Source organism: Lissotriton helveticus, chromosome 2_1, assembly GCF_964261635.1.
Source record: "Lissotriton helveticus chromosome 2_1, aLisHel1.1, whole genome shotgun sequence".
In the NCBI taxonomy this organism is placed as follows: Eukaryota; Metazoa; Chordata; class Amphibia; order Caudata; family Salamandridae; genus Lissotriton; species Lissotriton helveticus.
Genome location: NC_136059.1, coordinates 109,992,058 through 110,007,319, shown reverse-complemented (window position 1 = coordinate 110,007,319; position 15,262 = coordinate 109,992,058). Strand labels below are relative to the sequence as shown.

The 15,262-nt window shown below is 46.6% G+C and overlaps 1 protein-coding gene across 2 annotated transcripts in view; it reads left to right on the top strand.

Moving 5' to 3' along the window:
- LOC144819236 (PC-esterase domain-containing protein 1A-like) overlaps positions 1–15,262 on the top strand; it is a 359,196-nt gene that overhangs the window by 257,509 nt on the left and 86,425 nt on the right. For both annotated transcript variants that reach the window (XM_078677207.1, XM_078677208.1), the window contains one exon: positions 14,217–14,372. In XM_078677207.1, the coding sequence (XP_078533333.1) occupies positions 14,217–14,372 (156 nt within the window). The remainder of the gene's footprint in view (positions 1–14,216; positions 14,373–15,262) is intronic.

Here is a 15,262-nt window from a genome sequence, read left to right as displayed (position 1 = left end):
GAGTTGGTTGTTGACGGCTTTCTCGATGACTTTGGCCGGGAATGGAAGAAGCGAGATGGGGCGGTAGTTTTTGAGTTCGGTGGGGTCTGCTGTTGGTTTTTTCAGAAGGGCGGTGAGTTCAGCGTGTTTCCAGTCTTCTGGGAAGGTAGCGGAGTTGAAGGAGCAGTTGATGACGTCTCGGAGGTGCGGAGCTATGACGGAGTCAGCTTTGTTGAAGATGTGGTGAGGGCATGGGTCTGTGGGGGATCCAGAGTGGATGGAGTTCATCAGGCGGATGGTGTCCTCAGTGGAGATTGGCTTCCAGGCGTTAAGGGTGTTAACGGGGGGAAGATGGTCAGCTGATGGTAGGGTGGGTTGGCTTCCGGGTTGGTTGACGAAGCTGTTGTGGATGTCAGCAATCTTGTTGTGGAAAAAAGAGGCTAGGGAATCGCAGAGGGTTTGAGAGGGGGTGATGTCGTTGGAGTTGGCCGAGGGGTTGGAAAATTCCTTGACGATGTTGAAAAGTTCCTTGCTGTTGTGGGCGTTGTTGTCAAGTCGATCTTTGAATGCTGTTTTCTTGGCTTTTCGGATCAGTTGGTGGTGAGTACGGATGGCGCTTTTGAAGGCGTCCTTGTTGCTGGTGGATGGGTCTTTTTTCCAGGCCTTTTCAAGGGAGCGGCATAGTTTCTTGGACTTCTTGAGGTCGTCGTTGAACCATGCGGCCTTCTTGATGCCAAGTTTGTGTTGACGTTTTTTCAGTGGTGCTAAGGTGTCGGCGGTGTTGGATAACCAAAGGGTGAGGTTGGAGGCGGCTTCGTTGGCGTTAGAAGAGAGGGCTGGGGAGGTTTGAAGGAGCGATGTGGAGATCTGTTCTGTGGTGATTTTGTTCCAGTTTCTTTGTAGAGTTGGTTGGAGGTGGATGATGGGTTTCGGCTTGTTGTAGGTGAAGTGAACGCAGCTGTGGTCAGTCCAGAGGAGATCCGTAGTGTGGCTGAAGGAGACATGGTTGCTGGAGGTGAAGATGGGGTCGAGAGTGTGACCTGCGATGTGGGTGGGGGAAGTGACCAGTTGTTTAAGTCCGAGGTTGTCGAGGTTGTCTAAGAGGGTGGCGGTGTTGCGGTCGTTGATCTTTTCAAGGTGAAAGTTGAGGTCTCCCAGAAGGATGTAGTCTTTGGAGGGGAGCGCGTGTGGGGTGATGAAGTCTGTGATGTCTTCACTGAATTTTGCGCGTGGTCCTGGTGGTCTGTAGAGGAGGGTGCCTCTGAGTGTGGTCTTGGGGTCGATGTGGATCTGGAAGTGAAGGTGTTCGGAGTTGGCGAGGTTGGCATCAGAGCTGGTTGAGATGCGGATTGTTTTCTTATGGACGATAGCGATTCCACCTCCTGTATGGTCGGTGCGGTCCTTGCGTGTGATCTTATAGTCATCAGGGATGGCGATGGCGATGTCAGGGGCGGAGGAAGCGTTCATCCATGTTTCCGTTAGGAAGGCGACGTCAGGAGAGATGGTGTCTAGTAGGTTCCAAAGGTCAATGGCGTGCCTGTGGACCGAGCGGGTGTTGAGAAGGATGCATTCTAGGTGGTTGGGGTCGGGAATCTGTGTTGTGGTCGTAGCGGAGTTGGTGACGGTGCTGCAGAATTTGCAGGAGTAGCAGGAGAAAGGTCCATGGGTGCGTCCAGGAGCGGCTTGGACGCAGGTGGGGCGCAGCCGGGGTTAAGGGCTAGGAGGGTGGCGGCATCGTAGGTAATGCGGGGGGGGTGGGCGGCGAGAGGGGCAGGGGGTCTGGCGCTGGGCGCGGTCCAGGCGCGGACGGGCGTAGACGGGCTTACCTTTGGCGCACCTTCGGCGCGGGTTGGGCGCGGACGCTGCGCGTGAACGCTGCGCGCGGGAATAACTGTCATATATGGATGGTGGAGGGGGAGGGGCGAGGGCGTCTCAGCTGGGAGGCGGGGCGGGCTCGGGATGACCAGAACAACAACAACAACAATCCGACAAAATGGAGGCGGAGGGGGGAAATGCGCGCAAACAGGAAAAGCGGCGCTTTAAATAAATGATAAAATGCAGTTTGAATGCAGCGTCTATCACGCGCACAGAAGGCAGCAATGAATGTCAAAAAGCAAGGCGGCGCTTTAAATAAATGATAAAGTGCAGTTTAAATGCAGCGTCTATCACGCGCACAGAAGGCAGCAATGAATGGCAAAGCGGCGCTTTTAAATAAAGGATAAAATGCAGTTTAAATGCAGCGTCTATCGGGCACACAGCAGGCAGCAATGAATGGCAAAAAGCGAGGCAGCAACGATACCAGTGACGCAGCAGGACACTGGGGAGTGACCACTCAGTCCAGGGGAAACGAGCGAGTCACGGCGCTTTACTGTGGTGGAGCGCTGATATGGTCAGTGGGAGGGCGTCTCAGCTGGGAGGCGGGGCGGGCTCGGGATGACCAGAACAACAACAACAACAATCCGACAAAATGGAGGCGGAGGGGGGAAATGCGCGCAAACAGGAAAAGCGGCGCTTTAAATAAATGATAAAATGCAGTTTGAATGCAGCGTCTATCACGCGCACAGAAGGCAGCAATGAATGTCAAAAAGCAAGGCGGCTAGACCCTCCACTTTGTGAACCCTGCAAACCATCTCACTTTAAATCTTGTGTTCCTATCCTTCCCTGACTCGGGGCTTCTCCTTGGTAAATCCTGGCAGTGCATTTGTGGTGTGGGGATATCGCACCTCTTGAAGCAACTGTTAAAATTCCAGCTCTCCTCCCTATTTGCTGGAGTGCAATTAATGTGTCTACTTAATTCTTGTTTTGCTCATGTTCATTGCTGGGGTTGTATATTTTTATGGCCCAATCTTCTGTTAGAAGATTTTTGTTTTGTGTGAGTTATGTTTGTAATGCTGTCAAAATAAACCATTTTTGACTTAAGGTTTGTGGTTACGTTCAGGTACAACTTGCAAGAAAGTTAAAGGTAAGTAGTTATATAGTCATACATGCTAGTAAGCTTGGTTCTTTTTGTTTATTCTGCAAACATCAAAGGACTGGGCAAGTCTGAAGTTGTCTTCCTGAAGGATTGCACTAGCACTGTCTGTACCTTCCCAATCAGTCTATCAATGAGATTTTAACATCAGCACAACGTAAATGCCTTACAACATAGTTTTACCACGACAGCGACCATCCCTCAGGTCCACAGTGGGCTACTAAACCGAGTATTCCCAAAGAGATTTTATCCTGCTAGAACATACTCATAGGCGTTAGATGGTTCTTGCTTCAAGCTCCTGAAAATAAAATAGGAGCTCTTCCAAGTCTTGGGATGGTGAGGAATTTGGGAAAAGAAGCAGTTTGGCAACCTGAAAATACTGTTCAGAAGCCAACATCGGCTCAAAACACAATGCCTTTTGGTGACTGGGTGCTCATATCGTGATCCACAAGTTAATGAGGACATCACCCACTACCCAACTGATGACTTTACTCATGACTCCATTCCAGGTTGGTGGGTCACTCCTTAAGTGAGTTTTCAGCTCTCTTATTGGCCTCGTTCATTCAACCCATTTATGTTGGACTCACTTAACATCTTCGATTTGCCCCACTTATTAGGACTGTAGTCTATCTCTGTAGAGTCACTGAAGTTTGTCATGAAAAGCTCTATCTTGGTGGCAGTCTCCAATTTCTTGGAAGTAGTCATTGTTTGTTGAGCAGACATTGACTCTCTTTCCCCTCTGTGATCATGTCAGTTGACTCTTTCGTGGGACATTCTTCACCCTCCAGGCCCCTCGTTTGGGACTTTCTTGATCCCATCACACTGGTACCAGTGCACGGTTTTGGGAAAAAACGCTTATTTTATATGCTCAGAATAGGAGATATTGTGGTCTTTGAGGCTATTGAACTTGACATGCACTCTATGATGCTATATTCACTTCACATGGTCAATTGGACATTCTTTTGCGGGACATTATAGTGAAAATAGTTTTTAAGACTTGCAAAAAACGAAAATGTGGTCACCATTGTTGTGAAGGTGGTCAACGTCAAATCCATATTAAAATGTTATGGATACTTCGTTAACATGCATATCTACATTTTAAATACACTTGTGGAGCAGTACTTTTTCTTTTCACTTATCTATGTGTGTAACTCCTTTGTGGTACCTGTGCCTTAGGCAGCAAAAACAGGTTTTCAAGCCTTTTCCGAAAGCCATTAAGTTCTGGCATACTCCTAATGAAAGCCTTAAGTTGTTCCAGCATGGAGCTGCTCTGACTGGAATGGCATGAGGACCACCGATTATAGCTTTCCTAAATTTTGGAATGCAGAGAAGAGTTACTGTTTAGGATCGCAGAGCCTGAAATTGTATGTAGAGTTTAAATTTCTTTTGGAAAAAATTAGGGCAAATCTTATAAGCTGATCTTAATGTAATGCTCAGTGCCCTTAAAATAATTCTTTCTGGCACAGGAAGCTAATGCAACTCAGCAAAGGCCTGCCAAGTAGAAGAGAATCTGTCAAGCTAAGGCTAATTTAGCTGTACCTAGGCCGTGATCTACATGTTGCATGATACCTGCCAGAGACATCTAGCCGCAGATTCCTTAACTTAGAATATCCCTAGGAATCAGACTGGATCCAGAAATTCTTTGCAGCACTTCTGTGTACCAGTGGACGGCGCCACACGACCCTGCCCTGACGTCCACATACCTAACATCAGCCAGGTCATATAAGTCCCTCCTGGCGCACTGACGTCTGTTTCCTTCTTTTCCACGTGCAACAAGGATCCGGAGTGAGCGGTTCCTCTGCCCTGTTTTCAGGCCTCCTTTTCGAGGCTTTGCGTCAGGAACAGCGTGCGATGCCTTCTGGCTTTAAAACTTGTAATTCCTGTTCGCAGCAGATGTCCCGACGAACCCGCATCGGTTTTGTATGTGGTGTGTGGGCGAGCACCATTGCGGACTGCGAAACCTGCCAACACCTGAAGCCGAAGTCTCGGCGGGAGCGCCGTATGGTGCTTCTCTCGGGGGTGGTGATGGACGGAGCATCTGAACCAATCAAACACTCACACCCAGTCAAAAGATTTGGAATCAAGCTATCCAGGCTGATGAGGGCTGAAACCGGTCCTTGGATGCTTGTTTCCAGTCCAGGGAGGACCTGGCTTGGCAGTTCGGGCTGGACTGTTCCCATGGGGCACAGGGTCAAGACTGATTTGCATATAGCTGGGTTCAAACTGGAAAGGCATGGTGAGCAAAAAAACGAGGGATTTAGGCCCAGATCTCTGTACTGGGGTGAATGTAGGACATTGTTCTGCATTCTGTCCATCACCTGTTGTTTTTGCTTTTGTCACCTCGAGTGGGACGGGTATGCTCAGACGTGAGTCCCGTGCTCTCCATGCCACTGGAATCAAGCTATCCAGGCTGATGAGGGCAGAAAGCCCGAAACTGGTCCTTGAATGCTTGTTTCCAGTCCAGGGAGGACCTGGCTTGGCAGTTCGGGCTGGACTGTTCCCATGGGGCATAGGGTCAAGACTGATTTGCATATAGCTGGGTTCAAACTGGAAAGGCATGGTGAGCAAAAAAACGATTGATTTAGACCCAGATCTCTGTACTGGGGTGAATGTATGACATTGTTCTGCATTCTGTCCATCACCTATTGTTTTTGCGTATTGTGCTTCTCTCGGCACGGATGTCCCAGTCGGAGCCGTCTCACACCCCGGCCTTTTTATCAACGGCAGGTCCCTCTACAGTCTGGTTCCGTCGTCAATCGCCCTCTGAGGCCCGGGGCAGTCGTTCGCCGCTTGGTAAGTTGAGGCGCTTGTCGCCGAGGTCTTCAACCTCCCCTTCTTCTGTCAGGGGCACTGGTTAATGGAACATTCCAGACGTGCGCCCCCGACAGTCGTCCCCCCCTCTATCCGCCCATTCCGAGTGTGGGGGCGACTCAGACCCAGGTGGAGGCATATGCCGCGTCTCTGCAGGCCTCCCTTGGGTCCTCTCCCGATCCTGGGGTGTCCTTGGGGCCTCTGCTTCTTGTGGGATCTCCGACGGACTTGCCCGCTGGTTCGCCCCCAGCGCCATTGAGCCTTTGCCCCCCAGCAACATCGGAGATGTGGTGTCATTAGGGCGCGGCGCGGTTGGGTCCCCCTCTACGGTCCACGTTGAGTAGTTAGGGTGCGGCCCAGCTGGGTCCCCCTCTATGACCCACGGCGCCTCTGCCGTGCCGCATAGCCCTGCTGGGCTCCCTGTGGTGCCGCAGGTGGTTGCTGGTGCTCATAGCCCTGGCTGGAGCACACCCCGGGCTTCCGGGTAGGCGTTTGCCTGTCCAGAGCCGGAGGCTTGCCTCTACTTCTTTCACCGGAGTCGGAGCCTGTCATGGATGAGGCGGAGTCGGCACTGGGGCGGCGCTGAAACCTTGCCCCGCCAGCTCCGGCGTCTTCTCCTCCTTCGGAAGGGGATCTTGTCATAGTTTTGGCACCGGATGGCGCCGACTCGATGCTGGATGCTGCCCAGTCGGCACCTGACTAGGCACAATCGGCACCCACACGTGTCGTTTTGGCACCTTGTCGACGCAGAGTTTTGGGCTCTTCTCTGGAGGCCTCTGGAGAGAGTTTGGCGCCGCCCTCTCGCCCGGCGTCACTGGAGGTATTGTTGCCAGTGCCCCCCTTGGAATTTGTGAAGCCTCCTCAGGAGCTCCCAGATCCGACAGGCTCTTCGCCTCCCAGGACCCCCATCAGGATACTCATTCTTCAATGGCGCTCCCTTATGTGGGGCATTGGTCACACCCTGAGTGTCTTGGGAGGGTCATCTTACAACCCTCCCCCATTGATGAGCTGTTGTTCCCTCCGCGGAGGGCTACAGAGGCTGGTGCGGCTTTTTTTATGAGTGGTCTCATTGGCCACCCGCATTTTAAACATGCAACCCGCTTCTGCCCCTTTGTCTGTGGACCCCTTGCTTGAGGTCCTTCACCGTGGGTCTGGGAATGTGGAGCCCCTTCTGTCTTTCGAGGCTTCCCTACATGATGCCCTTTTGGGTACCTGGGTCCGACCTGCTTCAGGTGACCCGGAGGCTCGTTCAGTTTTGCACCGCCACCGTCCTGCTCCACATGATCCTGTTTGTCTTTTTGTGCATCCTGATGCACAGGGGGTTGTGTTAGACTGCATTTCCTTCCCTGCCCCTTCAAGCACTTCCTCCCTCTCGGGAGTCCAGTCGGCTTGAGTCATGGGGAAGGAACATCTTTGCATCCACTAGTGCAGCCCTACGGTCCTTTAATACAGTGTGTGTTTTGGCTCGGGCTACCTCTGCCCTTTGGGTCTCTGCGCAGTCTTTGCTTTCTGCCACCTCTGAAGGTGCTCACGTTGATCTCCTTCACCTCCGAGATGGCCGCAACCTTGCTGAATTCACAATCCGCTCAGCCTTAGATACTGCGGATTCTTTGGGCCGAGCTATGGCGGGCTCTGTTGCCTTACGGCATCACGCTTGGTTGCGAGATAGCGTCTTCCCTGAAAATATCCGGGAGCGACTGGTTAACTTACCCTTTGATGGGGTTTTGCTGATTGATGCACACGCAGAGTCGGCGGTTCACTGGCTCCTTGCGGGCTTTTGTCCTTCCACTTAGGTCTTCTTAGGCCTCTCTTCCGTGGTGGTACTGTTTCATTTTGCATCCTTTAGATGTGCTCTGTGTTTAATATGGGTAGTGAGCTTTAAGTCTTCCTTTTGCTGTAGTCAAGGGTGATTACCCTTTTATTGGCATCCCTTGGATGTGTTTTGCTTTGAGCTGCCTAATGGCCTGCTGTGGCAGTGTTCCACAGGTTGCTGTGCCTGGTCCTCTGACTGTGGTATTGAGCTGATGGTACAGCTTGGTAATGTCTTACGGCTCGGAAGTCATGTTCCCTGGTTCGGTCTGTTACTGCGCTCCTTTGGCTTGGCTTATTACCCTAAGAGGTGTTCCCCATTGTTTGGGGTATGCATACTCCATGTGGGGTACTTGTATGCTATTATATAGCTTTGCTTATCTCACCTGGGCCTGGAGATCCTGTGGACTCCTTGTGTCGCCTGGTGGTCCGTTGTACGATGTTCTATGTTTTTTCCTGTTGCATCTGCTTACGCCATGGTCATCCACCTCCTTGGGAGGTTTCATGGTATCCTCTTCAAAAACGGCTCTTACCTGCCCTTACTGTACTAGGTATGATCCTGTATGGACATGTTCTTGCTCCTGACTAGTTATGTCTCTACATAATTTTATGTTTATACATTTCTGTACACATGCCGGTTGCCTTGGTATTCCTCTTCCTATGTCGCCACCTCTATTAGAGGATGCGAGGTCTGGACCAATATCTCCATGTATGGGGGAGCTTTTCTGAGTTGTTGCAAGTTGCCCATATGTTACTCCTTGCTTACTGGTGTGATTTCCCAATGAGCCATATGCTCCCATTTGGGGTCGACGCTGTATGTGTCTTTTCTGGGGTTTTGGTCTCAGATTCTGAGACTCTTCCCACAATTCGTTCAACTTGGCATTTTTGGCCACTTCCCGGGACAGCTCTTCTGATGGCACTGGTCCTTGACTACTGCCTGCAAGTCTATATTGTGGTTGTTTCTCACTTTGGCTTCATACTGCCCAGTTGGGCAATCTTATGCTTCTTGTTTAAGCCACTTTAAGGTCTCTTTGGCCGTTACTTGCTGCATGTTTCTACCTGCTTCGGCAGGTTTAGAATTGCCCCTAATTACACTTTTTAGGGATTGTGTGTGCACTTGGCATGTTTGTTGTCCCACTGGCTATTCCCAACGCAGTGCTCCGGTTCTAGCTCTTGCCTTCGTCTTTCGTCTATGAGCTGGTCTGTTAGGCTCTAGTTGCCGCTCTTCAAGTTCATTTCGAGCTTCGGTCGGTGTACTTGCGTCCTCCATTAAGCAGAGTGGTCTCTCTTTCTCTTTTTTTCTCTCTTTCTCTCTTTCTTTTTTTTTTGGATATCTTCTATCCTGTCATTTTTGCTCTTTGAGCTGCTTGGGTTGCTGTCTGGCTGTTCCCCCACAGCTTTCCCGCTTTATCCGCCACTCTGTTGCCGGATCGGATGCTTGGCGTTCTCTGTTGTACTGTCGCAGACCCACCTCCCCTTTCGGGTATGGCTGTGGTATCTATTCTAAGTTAAGGAATCTGTGGCTAGATGTCTCTATCAGATGTACGAGTTACTTACCTTCGGTAACGATGTATCTGGTAGAGATGTTGACTAGCCGCAGATTCCTTAACACCCACCCAGCTTCCCCGTTCTGCGAGAACCTTAAAGGGTGGTGTTCTCCACTGACCTCTTCAGTTGCCAATGGGTTAGCTCTCCCAGGAGTTCAATTGTGGCTCCCCTCTGAGTGTTTCCATATACGGTTAACCTCTGCTGAGGGGCTTCTTCCTGTAATACGGCACTAGGAGATTCGTTTTCCTCTCCAGTTACCTTCCCTTCCTTCAGTCTTTCTATTGACTCGGGGCCCTGGTCTCCTCTTGGTCGACCTCTTGGGGGGTCGGTTGTGCACTGGTTCCAAACTTCGTTATTATATGGGAAGGGCCATTTCCTTCCTACAGTGCACTGTTCTTCTTTGCTCTATTTGTCTTAAACGACACAGTTCTACATGGCGATATCCGTATATTTCGGTCTGTTGAGATGCTCTATTTTTTTTTTTTTTTTTTTTTTTTTTTTTTTTAGAGAGTTTTATATAGCGCGAACTTGAACCGAACCGAATCAGTTATCAGAGCGCTTTACATAGCACCAGTTACGTTACATGAGGACACACTTTCATTTTTTTAGGCACGGGGAGATTAAGTGATTTGCCCAGAATCACAGGAGGTTTTTGGCATCGTTACCGAGACTCGAACCAAGTTCCCCAGGTCCACGGTCGAGCGCCTTCGCCGTTAGGCCAACCCCTCTCCCCTTGTTGCACTCAGGGAAGGGTCTTCGCTTAGCCTGTGGTTTTTTTTTTTGGTTTTTCACTCATATGTCGGCAGTGTCTAATTCTGCCTTTTATGATGGTGTTTTCATCCCTCACACACTGTTCCCATACTTTCACAGTTTTTTGTTGGTGCCACGGAAAAGTTTCTCCAAAGAAAATGGACGTCCGCGCGAAGGGATGGACTTATATCACCTCGCTGATGTGACATACATGGACGACGACAGGGAGGGTTCATGTGGCGCCATGCCCCGGCGCACAGAGTTGCTGCGCCAAAACATTTCTGGATCCAGTCTGACGCCTGGGGATATTCTAAGTTAAGATATCTGCAGCTAGACAACGTCTCTACCAAATACATCGTTACCGAAGGTAAGTAACTCGTACATTTGTGCCACAAGACCTGCCGATATTTGGTATTTTTTATTTTCTCCGGACTCTTACAACAACAAGGTGCTGAAAACCTTTTTACAAATCTTTTAACTTGCAAAAATGTAAGGAAGGCAAAGTGCACACGGCAATTAAAATGAGTAGGTATTTAAAGGTGCTACTGCTGCTTATGCTAAAATACCTTCCATTACATTGAGATTGCATTAATATATTGCTTACTACCCGTAACTAGGCATTAAAGCACTTAAGTTTGTATTTGATTAATTGCATGTATTGAAGTGTGCTTTTAAAGATGTTGCAAGGAATGTTTAATAGTGCCTTTAAGTACATTTTTGCAATTTCTATCTTTACACGTCTTTTTTAACATTTCCCATACTGCACAAACTTACAGCTTGCACACCTACTTTTTTTTTTTTAACACAACACACTGATTTCACCTATTTATATGTACATTTTCTAATATCACTGTACCTCTATATATTTAATACGCACTGAATTGTTTGTGGCAGCCCAATTGGACAAATTTGCTTTTAATGAACTTTTCCCAATTGTTTAAAATGTACATATGAGCTATTAAAAACATGTTTTACTGATGTAATGTTTAATGGCACATTTACCTAATTTTGTACACTTGGTTACACGCTTATTTTCAAACATTTAACTTAAGCTTAGTTATTTTTCAGGCATCAGTCACAGCTATATTGTTAATATTTTGCGTACTTTTTTCAACCAATTTGTTACGCTTAACTTAACATATGTTGCTCTACCACAATTAACTCAGTTGGATGACAAATGCCAGTCTAGACTTCAAGCACTGATAAACTCTACGATAAGATCTGTTTCCACGGAAAAGCGTTTTACTCCGTTTCTTTAATTATTGTTCACGATCTTGTTCTGCTCCATGAATGCTTAAGGCCTCAACTGTGTGCTAAGTACTCTCTATTCTACAGTGAATTTAGAGGATGCTCGGTAGCCAATATGTGGTGACATCTAGTAAAGTCCTTCCTTTCACTAATGCTCGTTTAAATTATATACCAAATACACAAACATTAGGGATTTCTTGGTCTATTTTACAATATAACGCTATACAACATAATTTTTTTATGCAGAATGGTTTTCTAAAAAGTTGTCCTTCCACCGGTATTTTAATTCCTGACATACAACAGTGTATTTTGCAATTGGAAATCATTCACATTACTAAGGTGCCTTTCTTTCTTTAGATATATATATGGAAAAGTCTATTCTCTATACATTTATCTTTGGTTCATTGCCTTAGCCTCTACAACTAAAATATTAGATGCATTTTATTTTAGATGTTTTATCCAGCCCCTGCCCGTTTAAGCCTACGAACCAGTGTAAGAAAAAAAGAAAATACATGAACACTTACAGCGGTGTGCAAGCGTGCACAGATGTACACTGGGACCCCCTTTATATGCTACTTTTGTGGGAATGTGGCTTTTTTTCAGGCGCTGATTTTCTAAGCGTCTAACACAGCCTATAAAGAAATGTAATAAACATTAACACTTGCACAGGTGCACACTGCGCAAGCGTGCACAAACAGACACTGGGTTTCCCTGTCCATCAGAAGCGGTGGTTTTGTAATCTGCATAACACAAAGGGCCAAGGCACATTGTTTTTGCAGGACTGGCTCTCTCTGGGTTGTTTAGGGTATGCTCATCTACATATACTTTTAGACGTTCGCACATTATATATGAAGCCATGAGAGAAATTACTCTGTGCTGTACTCCACCCTACCCATAACTGCTTCCCTCTTTATATTTAAAATATTGTCAGGCACTTTTACAGATGTCAGTACATTTATTTATGCCAAAATAAAGGTCTATATTTCTTTCTTTATTGTAAACTTTCTTTATTTCGTCAATTTTTCTCAGAACATGCCCAACTTCATTACAATCCATATAAAGCAACAGCTAAAAATTATAAAAGAAGACAAGCCGCCTTTACAAATTTTAGATACAATAAAGCTGTAAACTGGTGTTCTCTTTCCATGTTAAATTGGTGGGGGAAGAGGCTCTTTTGTCATAAGCGTAACACAGTGGGCTTGCGCACGTAGTCTACAGAGGACTCTCAGTCTAAGGGTTGTTTTGGAAAAGGGCATCTATAAACACTTCTGCCTATTCGCAAACTATATTTTAAGTCCTATTTGAAATTAGTCTGTGCAGTACTCTGCCCTGCCTGTAGCTGCTTACTACTTTATATTTAAAACCTTAAAATAGCTGCATTATTTTGCAGATCATTCATTCTTTACATGAGGCAGAATACTGCTTCCTCCACTACATTTACATAGCTAACAAGCACATTTGATTATTAGGATGTAACACAACTACTTTTTTAAAGCACATAGCTTCTTCTTTTCAAAGTCTCAGATAGTGATTTACTGTTGGCGTCACTTTAACATATGTTCACAGTACTTCACACTGTTTACAAGCTATTTACTATACAGCGAGAGTTTGAGCTATTTGCATTGTAAATACCAATGCCTTTTGTTTGCGTTTTGAAAACCTACAAGCAGTGCGTAAACACGCACTTGAACTTATAGTCCTTGCTTGCGAGAAGCATGGCTGGTAGTAAAGGATGTGCAGTTACAGCAGCTTTGCTTTTCAAAAGCTAGGACGATAAGTACAAATTGCATGGTTATGCACCAATTTCAGGTTTTTAAAACACATAAATAAGACAGTGTCATTTATAATGCCAATAGCTCAAACTCTGTAAATGTGAGACCTATTGCATTGCAAATGCTTGTTTATTATGTAGTCAGAGGAGTTTTGAGTCCTTCGGTTTCACATACTCCTCTGATCTGCCCTCCGGCCCTCAACCTCTCTCCAGTCATTTCTCAGAAGTCTCCTGAAAGGAATGAGATGAACGTCTATCAGTAGCCTATGCCTGTCAGGCGTTTTAATATTATCACTGTTACACAAATTATAGCGTTTTTCAATGGCCTCTAGTTAAAGAGATCCTGGTGCAGGGATTCTGTTTGGACCACAGGATGTAGGAATGCAGAGACTGAGTCTCCATACCACATCGATACCTATGAGCCCAAATTCAACTAGCTCATTGTGCCTTGAACAAATTCCTCCGTGCTTATGCCGAATATACTTTGCGTTGATGTGCTTCTTTTAAAGTGTGTGTCAATGGAAAACCTCTTGAAAAATCAGCATGGGTAAGTCAGTTGCTACAGAATGCCACAGATTGTTGATCGCTGAGACGAAAACGTTGCAACGTATTTTTCACGATGCGTTGCCCTTCTGATGCCATTACCTTGGCAGGTTCTGTGTTCATTTCTTCAGCTGGAACGCGTTTCTTTGCTTTGTGTGCCATCCTATGCGTTTGATCTAATTGTGCGCAGTGACATAATTAGATGGAACGCGGATCCCTTACTTGTATTTCACCGCTAACACGTACTCCAGAGTTAACAACTCCCAAAAGGAACAGGTAAGGACCTAATAAACTTTCCCCAAGCAAGCCGCTCTGACCAAAGTAACGACTTCCTTTAAGCCCCATCACCCGGAGAGCAGAGCGATCTTTGTGCCATCTCTTGATGTGTTGAGTCTCCACTCCATAACAAATCTCTTCCTCTCGTGATCAGCTACAGCTTTTAGAATCTTTAACCTGGCCCAGCCACTGCGTTACAGAATGGAGTACATATCAAGCAGATGCTGGACAAAGGAAGACCAAGAAAATACTACAGGGCTAGTATGAAGAATATGTAAATTGAAGTATGAAGAATGCCTGTGATTATCCAAAATAATAATTCTTGTATAAGTTATCTGCCTTTGTTGCTGATGCTTTTCACCACCTTGTTAAGTTACTAAAACCTGATGAATATTTTTGTTCTGGGCACCTTCAGTGTATAAAGTTTAATAAATTCCACATTTTTAATTGTCACTTTTTATTGGCAGCTGAATAGTATTGGTATGACTTGGCTTTTTAAACCCTTTCCAGGTTTCAATGTTTATGGTGATCATGAGGAACGGCGTATTCCCCAGCCGCCTCTCGTGCGCTGTACTTTCTCTAGAAGGGATGACACTCGTCGTGCTAAAGTCCGGGCTCGGCAGTATTCTGTAGAGGAACCAGACGGTTATGTTGCACCCTCTAGGGGTAACTTTTCTTGTTCGTTTATCACAACACAAGGGTGTGGGTTTAAGGTGTGTTAAAGTATCATTTTTGAGTATTTACACGTCCAGTAGCACTCACTTTGGCTTGGTTCTGTGGTGTTAAAGCTGTGGATCTACATTTGTCAATCCATTCTGAATATACAGATTAGTTGGTTCAAAAGAAAAAAGTGACAACCAATGGGTTGTTTGGTTGGTTCCATAAAGTAAACTCCTTTAGGATGTTAAAAAAAATGCCTGGTTGCTCTGGGATCAGTACACCTTGGCCACTAAATGTATCTGAAGGGTACAAAAGGGGGTGGTGATGGACGGAGCATCTGAACCAATCAAACACTCACACCCAGTCAACAGATCTGGGTTTAATCCATCACCGTTCTTTAGCCCACTCTGCCACCCCAGTTCAGACATGGCCATATGCAAATCAGTTTGGCCCTGTGTCTCATGGGAACTAAATGTATCTGAGCAGTAGCTACCAGCTCCATATAATTTCTACCAGTTTTACTATTCTGGCCCTATAAAACTAAGAGTTGTCTTTGGAGACGGTGAAGATGGGCCACATGTACTAGGCGTTCAGTTTGGCGCTGAAGGCCAGTATTAAGAACATAATTGTTATTGGTGGCTATGTATAACCACATGCAGAGGGAATACGTTAAGGAGGCTATTTTTCTCGAGGAATGGGAATATTAGGACATTTCAGCTTCAGTACCCATGTAGAGCTGCTTTTGAAATCTGTCTCCTCAACCGCTGTTTGATGCATAGGTTTTACTTCATGTGCTTATCGTAAGCTAAAATCTAGACTGAAACCTGCTGATGCAGTGCCTGAGTCAAGGGGTTGGTGGATAAGTGAGGGCTAGGCAAGCTTTCCGTGCCCTTGAT